At 42.7% G+C, this 8,971-nt stretch overlaps 1 protein-coding gene across 1 annotated transcript; it reads left to right on the forward strand.

Annotated features, from left to right (window-relative positions):
- The first annotated feature begins 1,992 nt into the window (after positions 1 to 1,992).
- LOC134478882 (Y-linked testis-specific protein 1-like) lies at positions 1,993 to 4,259 on the forward strand. The gene is made up of 3 exons (XM_063280646.1): positions 1,993 to 2,192; positions 3,230 to 4,099; positions 4,179 to 4,259. Exon 2 carries the CDS (start codon positions 3,307 to 3,309, stop codon positions 4,096 to 4,098), a length of 792 nt encoding a protein of 263 aa, XP_063136716.1. The 5' UTR covers positions 1,993 to 2,192; positions 3,230 to 3,306; the 3' UTR covers position 4,099; positions 4,179 to 4,259.
- Positions 4,260 to 8,971: the final 4,712 nt, after the last annotated feature.

The following is an 8,971-nucleotide window of genomic DNA, read 5'->3' on the forward strand; positions in this document are numbered from 1 at the left end:
CTGTTTGACTCTGGCTTCGTTCACACAACATATTGTATTTTACAGTTCAATCCGTTTTTCTGAGAACAAAACCCTTTCCTGTTACACATAGATGAAAATCACATCAATGTATGTCACATTTTTTAAGCCATTCATCCAGTGATCAACAGCTAAGGTTATTCGAATGGCTTGTCTATTTCACACAGTGTGGCAATCAGAATGGATATGCATTGGTCCTGGTTAGTTTTTATTGTCAGTTTGACTCAACCTGGGAAGAAGGAGCCTCAGCTGAAGAATTGCCTCCATCAGATTTGCCTTTGGCCACATCAGTAAAGATTTTTTTTTTTATGTTTGATGTGGAAGGGTCTAGCCCACTATGGGTACTGTCATCCCCCATGAAGGTGGCCCTGGGTAGTATGAGAAGGAGAGAAAGCTGAGCAGGTCATGGATACCAATCCAGTACTCAGCATTTCTAAGTTGTCTCTGCTTCCTTTCCTGCCTCTGGAGTCCTGCATGAGTTCCTGCCCCAACTTCGCTCAGTAACAGACAGGTACCTAGAAGCCTTGAGTGAGACAAACTCTTTCCTCCTCAAGTTGATGGCTATGATGAGATTATTTTTCTTGTTGCCTACTTGTTCTTCACTTTTTTGAAAGTTGGCTCTGTTTATTGTTCTTAGAAAGATGATATTACATGTTTTCTCATGGGCACTCTGTCTCTCTCTGTAACTATCTCTGTTTTTGTCTCTCACTCTCTCTGTATTTGAATGTTTGAGTGTGTATATGTGTATGTTTGTGTGTGTGTGTTTTTGTGTGCATGTATGTGTGTTTGTGTGTGTATGTATGTGTGTGTTTGTGTGCTTTCCAGGCTTAAAACAATCCCGAAGGCTATAAATATCAGCAGGTGCCTAGAGAAGTAAGATGAAGGGGAGAAATTGGGGAAAATCATGCCATTTGAATTAACCCCACAATGACGTCAGCCACATAGTGGACCAACAGTCATAAAATAGCAGAGGAATCAGAAGAGCAGAGAGAGAGAGTAAAACACAAAATGTGAAGGAAAGTGTGCTTAAAAGTAAGATAGAAGAGAGAAAAAGAAGACGGTGAACTTAGAAAAGTGGACAGATTTTAAAAAGCTGCCATAAGTTAAGCTCTAAGTACATTTAAAAAATTATAATGTTAAAGTGGAAGGGAATTATTGGGAAGAGGGAAGGGATGGTCAGAGTGTAGTGGGGACAGGGCAGGGTTCTGAAAAGAATCCTTTTGAAGATCTGAAGAACTATGTGACACAAACAATTAAAGTGCCCTTTAATTTACAGGTAAATTCCATACTTACCTGCTTCCACTATTCTGTCTACCCATATTTCAAAAACAAAATTACCTCATCTATTTCATCCTGTTTTACTGCATTTGATCTAATAAATTCCTTGTAACCAGAAGTGCAGGTAAACTTTAAAGACATTTAAAATATGACTGGTCGATACCGGGTTTGTCTTCAGTTTATCCCAGCTTTGGAAGCAGGTCCAGGAGCTAATTTTTCCTCCCTCTTTTCAAAGAATTCATAATTAATGATTGCCATTGACTTCAATACAAGGTATTTAATCCTGTAAAAATTCCAGCTTTGTTTGAATAAAAATGGCCCTCCTCTAATTGTGGGTTTTGATAAAGCTAATTTTGGTGTGCTATCCAGTGGGCTGCCTCGGAGAAAGAGAGGCTAGCAATACGTCTGATACGGAGAATGGCTTAAAGATAACCAAAGAAAAGATAGGAGCTGGGAAAATAACCACCAAGAATGTTGGTGACTCAGAAACCAAAGACTTTTTCAGAAAAAAAAAAAAATGCATGAAAAGATCTACTTGGGTAGATTGTGTCTCGAGTCATCAGAATATTTGGGTGGGGACTTTATTTTGGTCTCCAGGAGTCTACATGAGATGCTAAAACCTAGATGCTGGAAGTTTCTAAGCGTAACTAGGGAACGAACTGGCCTGAGTGGGCTTCTATGACATAAGCAGAGCCTGGATGATGTCACAGACACAGGGCAGAGGTTGCGCATCTCTTCCACTTGGGGGCGCTTGACACCTTGAAGGTGGGTTCACTATCTTCCCAGCGGTGTGTGAAAGCCAGTTCAGCTCCTGAACCCCACAATTGTTCAACAGGCTTTTGGTGCCTGACCGATTTCAGAAGACAGAATCTGGACGACTAGGACATTTTCTTTCGGTAAATACGTTTATGAAGATAACTGGGACCCTTGTAGGCCAGAAAGCTAATAGTTTTCCCTCGTACAGCGAGTAACCGTATGTTCTAATGTCTTCCATGTTTGAGAGCTAGGCGGAATGTCTAGGCTAGTCAGTCTAAGAGTTTATTATCCTTTGCTAACAATATCTAATTCATAATTCTACTAAAATGCCAAAGCTCCTCTCTGTGAATGTACATTTTAGGAGATAATATTTCTTTTTTGATGTTTTTTTTTTTTTTTTTTCGTAGCTGAGGACCGAACCCAGGGCCTTGTGCTTGCTAGGCAAGTACTCTTCCACTGAGCTAAATACCAACCGCAGGAGACTTTATTTCTAAATGGCTGTTGTTGCCTAGACAAAAGAATCTTGTTGCGGTCGAAGATGCAACAGCTTCGCGGAATAAACCTGGGGCTGGGTCTGGATGCACAATACAGAAAGCCAGTGGACTGATGTGCTGTGTCTCTGGGCAGATAGTTGTGGATGTTCCCACATAGCTCACAGTTAGAGCGTATAAGAGGGGTGTGGCCACCCTTCTCCGTCCTTTGTTATCCTTTTTCTGTTCTGCTTGTTTAAAGTGAGGGACAGGGATACTTAATCCCACACTGACCTAGCCATTCAAGGAGAGGTTCCGCAGCAGAGGCAAAGTGCCATGGGCCCAAGAAATGTGACTGAATATGTTATTCTGAGCTGTAGAAAACCATTTGTTCATTTCCCTTTGAACTTTAGATTTTGATTTTTGAGACAGGGTTTTTCTGTGGGTAGCTTTGGCTATCCTGGAACTAACTCTGTAGACCAGGCTGGCCTTGATCTCACAGAGGTCTTCCTCCCTCTGCTTCTTAAGTGCTGGAATTAAAGGTGTGCTCCACCATTGCCCAGCCCTAGTATGAGCTTCTGATTATGACAGAATTAGATTCAGATGCTAAAACCTGTTTACCATCACCTTCCTTACCCCCTCCAAAGTTCTGTTAGACAAGAGCCTTGGTCCAGTGCTCCCTCACCCCAACCAAATTCTTCTTGCAGGCACTCATATGACAGAGGCAACAGCATTGTGTATGGTTTAAGCAGGCAAGCTCTTCAAACCCTGGCCATGGGCAAGTATGAATCCTGAACACAGAACGATAGCCACAAGAGAGTGGACCAGGAGTGCCGTGGCCTACCACACTAGGTCTACAGCCATGAAGAAGAGGATGTCTCTGAAGAGGATGAGCACACCATCCTTCCAGAAGCGGAGGAGAAGGCCTTCTCGCCAGGCCCTGGGGAACATTGTGGGCCGCAGAATTTCTCATGGATGGAAGGAAGGTGATGAGCCCGTCACACAATGGAAGGCCATCGTTCTAGATCAACTGCCAACAAATCCCTCTCTCTATCTGGTCAAGTATGACGGGATTGACTGTGTTTATGCACTTGAACTTTACAGCGATGAGAGGATTTTAAAGCTTAAGGTCTTGCCTCACAAAGTAGTGTTTCCTCAAGTGAAAGATGCCCATCTCGCAAGTGCCATGGTTGGTCGAGCTGTGGAGCATAAATTTGAGAACAAACATGGCTCTAAGGACAACTGGAGGGGGGTGGTCCTAGCCCAGGTGCCAATCATGAAGGACTGGTTTTATATCACCTACGAGAAAGATCCAATTCTATACATCTACCAACTCCTGGAGGATTACGCAGAAGGTAACCTCCGTATCATTGCAGAGACTCCTCCAGCAGAGGTGAAGTCAGACGCTGACAGCGACATCTTAACAGGTCAATGTGTGCATTACACCAGAAGCGACGGGTCCAAAAAGATAGGCAAAGTCATTTACCAAGTTCTAGCCAAGCCTTCTGTGTACTTCATCAAGTTTGATGGCGACGTCCACATCTACGTCTATAATCTGGTGGAAAAGATCAGTTAAGGTGAAATTCACAAAGTGTGGGGGACATAGATGGGTAATTTATTGGATTGGGGGAAAATGTTTGTTTTTCTTTGTTTCAGATACCCAAGGGCCTTTGACAACTCCAGTATCTTTTCCAGTGGAATTTGTTTTTGCTCTAAAAATTAAAATGTGTGATGTGACATGTTGTGTCTGACCACTTTGGTGGAGGAGACGGGCTTTGGTGGATGGAACATCTAGAGGAAGCCAGAAAAGTCAACGCTGTGAACAGTAAGTCTAATGTCACAAGGCTAAAACTAACAGGACTGAGCTGTTCTGGTTTTTAGAGAGAGAAAAAACTTGGAGATGAGGCTTAGAGGAGCAGGGATGGCATGGGAAAAAAAAGATGGATGTTTAGGAAGCAGTGGAGAGGGGCCAAAAATAGATAGACTCTCTGAGGTGAAGTTTGAGGGAAAAACAGACTGTTGGGGAAAGAGAGGCAGGTAACAGGGAGTTGGTCTTGGAACTCACAGGGAAACCCAATAAACTGATCCAAGCAGAATCAGAATCAGAGAAGAGCAGGTTTAGTTTGACTAACAAAACCTAATGAATCCTGTTTCTCATCTGTAGATGTATTATTTTTAATCATGTGGGTGGGGGCAGGGCATGAATAGAGGAGACCACAGAGACAAGAATAGTCAGGTCCCCTGGAGCTCGAATTAGAGGTGGTTGGGGCCCATTGGACATGAGCTCAAAGAACAAAATCCAGGTCCTCTTTCAAAGCAGACCAGCTCTTGAACAATTGGTCATCTCTCCGGGCCCTTAAGTCATCTTTTTAAATAAATTCAACCTTCATATGCAGAGAAGAGACCAGGATGAGGGTAAGAAAGATTACATTGATGGTGATGTGGAAGGAAGACTAAAGAACACATGAAGGAGTAGAGGACACTGAGGGACGAAGGAATTCCAAGATGGAGTTCTCAAAAAGTGAAGCAGGAGACCCAGGAAGATCAGAAAGGGTCTAGAATGAGTTGAAATTGGGCCGCATCCATATTGGTCTCTTTGGTTCCTTAAAGAACAACCAAGCCATCACTACAGAAGGTGGATGTGAGGTGGAGGCTTCCCCGAGGACATTTTGACGAGGATAACTCAAGAGTAGTGAATGCCAAACTAAGTTTATATCTATCGATTCCTGAAAGTATCAAAAAGCCCATTATTTGTATGATCAGTAAAAAGTAATTTAGAAGAGAAGATGAGGATGCCGTAAGCTTCTGTCAGGTGTTACATGGATCCTGTGTTTAGCTTCCCTGAGCACTGTTTGCTTCTGTTGCATCCTGTAATATTTTTGGAGGTCTCTGCTCAATGCCCCTAGAAGACCACAAAAAGCTCCTGCACTGGCTTGTCTTCCCTGACTCTCCTATGACTGGATGGCTTCCTCCACACCTGTGGGCCCTGTTACCTATCTAGCCCCAGGAAGTTTCAGTCTTTTACCCACACTTAAGCTTATCCTCAGAAAACTCTTGACAGTGCCTCCAATACCAGAGGTTCTGAGCTCTTTCCTATGCTATTTGCCATGACTTTAAAAGGCTTTGTGGTTCCTGACCTTGTAGCTCTCTCCTGCTGAGAAGCCCCTGTGCACTCCGTGGGGTCTCCTTGAACCACATCTAAACTCCAAGAATGTATTTCAAGGCAACCTTGTCTTGGACTCATCCATTGCTGTTTCTTCTCTCAATAATAAGTTTCTCACTGCACGACTTGAAAATACTTTCTTTTTTTTAATTAATTCTGCTATTTGGTGGTTTTTATACTGGCTGGTTGTCTGACGGTTTCATTGCTGCAAAAAGACATCATGACCAAGGCAACTTATAAGGGACAACATTTAATTAGGGCTGGATTACAGGTTCAGAAGTTCAGTCTATTTTCATCAAGGCAGGAAGCATAGAATCCTCTAGCAGACATGGTGTTGGAGAAGAAGCCTATCACCCCCACAGTGATATGCTTCCTCCAACAAGGCCACACCTACTCCCACAAGGCCACACCTCCTACTTGTGCTACACTTCCCATGGGACAATCACATTCTAACCACCACCCTGATTTTATGCCAATCCGACACAAGCTAGAGTCATCAGAGAAGAGGTTGCCTCAGTTGAGAAATGCCTCCATAAGATCCAGCTGTAGGGCATTTTCTTAGTGTTTGGTGGGGGAGGGTTAAGCCCACTGAGAGGGGCACCATTCCTAGGCTGGTGATCCTGGGTTCTATAAGAAAGCAAGCTAAGCAAGACAGGAGTACCAAGACAGTAAGCAGTGCCACTCCATAAACTCTGCCTCAGTTCCTGCCTCCAGGATCCCGTCCTGTTTGAGTTCCTTTCCCAACTTCCTTTGGTGATGAGCAGCAATGAAGAAGTGTATGCTGAATAAACCTTTTACTCCCTAACTTGCACTTTGGTCATGGTGTTTCCTTACAACCATAGAAACCCTAAGTAAGACAATTTCTTATAGAAACAGTGTGTCTAGTAGAGCAACAGATGTTTACCTTATAACCACAAATAGAAACATATAGACACTTTGTTTTAATTTAAAGGGAAGACTTGCTCATGTACTGACCTGTGAAGTTCTAGTTTCTTCCTTCTCTCCCTGATGAATGCCATGATCAAAACTAACTTGGGGAGGAAAGGGTTATTTGCCTTACAGGTTACAGAAATTCACTGAGGGAAACAAGAACAGGAGCTTGAAGCGGTAACAAGGACCACTGCTTGTTGGATTGCTCCCTGTCTCAGTCATTGTTCTCTTGCTGTGAAGAGATACCATGGTCAAGGCTACTAGTGTAAATGAAAGCAAGTAATTGGAGGCTAGTTACAGTTTCAGAAGCCTGTTCCATCATCATGGCAGGGAGCATAACACTGGAGCAATAGAGAGCTACTGCTCTGTAAGCAGAGAGAGAGAGAGAGAGAGAGAGAGAGAGAGAGAGAGAGAGAGAGAGAGAGAGAGAGAGAGAGAGAAACTCTGGCAAAGCATGGGGCTCTTGAAAACTCAAACTCCAACCTTGTCGACACACCCACTTCCTCCAATGAGGCCACACCTCTTAATCCTTCTAATCCTTGAAAATACTGTCACTCCCTGTTACCTATATATTCAAATATATGACTGTGGGAGCCTTTCTTATTCAAAACACCACACTCCCCATGGCTTGCTCCCTTACTATTTCTTACAGCCTAAAAGGCTTTTCTTTATATACATAACTACTGATGTTGGGCCCTCCCACAACAATCATTAATCAAAAAAATGTTCCATAGACTTACCCAAAGACTAATCTAATGGAGGCAGTTCTTGAATTGTTCTCTCTTCTCAGTTGACTCCAAATTGTCAAGTTGAGAAAAAAAAAAAAAAAAGAGAGCGAGAGACCCAGCACCTTAATGTTTCTCTTACTCCATGTTACATACTCACCACCAGCAACTCTCTTCTCTCAGTGTATAGACCCACTTCCCTGTATGGCAGAACTGAAGAGTAACTACTGTCACCAACATGAATATTCGAGGGTATTTGACAAGAAATTAATACATTCTACAGCTCCCAACGCCAAGCAAAAGCATTTTAGTGTGTGTTACACTTACTGGAAGACTGTCAGTCACTGGCCATTTAATGGGTCACAGTAGACCACAGTACCAAAAAGTCAAAACATATCATCTCCTCTCAGCAGGAGACATAGCCCTTTCTCAAAACCCATGACTATCTGTAGGCTTAGATTTTTTCAAAACCTACTTTATTTAGGGTTCTTAAACACTTTAACCACCCTTCAAGCCCACTAACCAGAGGTAGCAGAGAGAGAAAGTTGATAGGAAAAGGGAGAGAATTTTGGACCTATTTAGAAGTAATTCTTTGGGGCAACTCCAATCTTCATTGTGCAGTATGGTCCAATAGCAAACGCAAAACACAAATCAGTAGCAGTGCCTTGATCTGGAAGAGACTACAAGGCTCTAACAAACCAACAAGAAGCAGCAGAAGCAGCCAGAAGCTGCCCGTATAGCACAGGTCCTTTTGGGTGTTTCTCATTATGGAACGAAGACCAGCAAAGACCATCGAAGCCTTGCAAGGTGTAGCAATGTAAAAATGTCCTCTCCCTCTCTGTTGGATTACATTTATGTTCTCCATAAACATCCTGTCCCCCTTCAAGCATGTTCTCCAGCGAAATATCACATGCGTTCTCATGTGTCTGCTTCTGCAAAACATCCTCTCCTAACATAGCTTCTAGAAAAATATCCTGTGAGACAAGTGAGTTTCCAAAGTAACCAAAATTTTTCCACTTCATCTAGCCTTATCTCACACTCAGCCGTTACATCACAAAACATATAATGGCAGTCTTGCAAGGGTCCTAGGCCCCAGCTCCATCAGTCGCTAGAGCTTCTGCAATTGCTCTCCGTGAAACTCAACTCATTTCGTGAGCACAACCTTTAGTTATCCCTGTAAACATTGTGCTCTCTCCATCTTTCCTCTCAGCCAATAGCTGTCCAACTTCCAACCAACTCAGCTGTGACCAGAAAAACCCTCATCAAGAAAGCCAATGAATTTGACTCGATTTTTTTTCCCTGACAGAACGGAGTGTTCTCCCTGCATGGTTACACTGGTGTCTGAGTCATCTGTAATAAAACTCACTACTAGAAAGAGCAAAGTCACAGGAACTATGACAAATAGCAAATCACATAACAAGCATCACAGTTGACCAAACCTTTTTTGCAGCTTTATTGAAGTATAATTTACATACTTAAAAAATCCATTTATTTTAAGTGTGTAATTTAATGATTTTAAAGCAAAATTTATAGCTTCCTTCCTTTTTTTAATACTCATTTCCCACTAGTTCATATGATATCAAAGTCTATTAAAAACACAGAATTGTCCTGGGCTCGGTCCCCAGCCCCAG

Source organism: Rattus norvegicus, chromosome Y (genome assembly GCF_036323735.1).
Source record: "Rattus norvegicus strain BN/NHsdMcwi chromosome Y, GRCr8, whole genome shotgun sequence".
Lineage (NCBI taxonomy): Eukaryota > Metazoa > Chordata > Mammalia > Rodentia > Muridae > Rattus > Rattus norvegicus.

What these genes read in the sequence shown, in the direction of transcription:
- LOC134478882 (XM_063280646.1), top strand. Translation starts at nt 3,307, where the DNA reads ATGAATCCTGAACACAGAACGATAGCCACAAGAGAGTGGACCAGGAGT.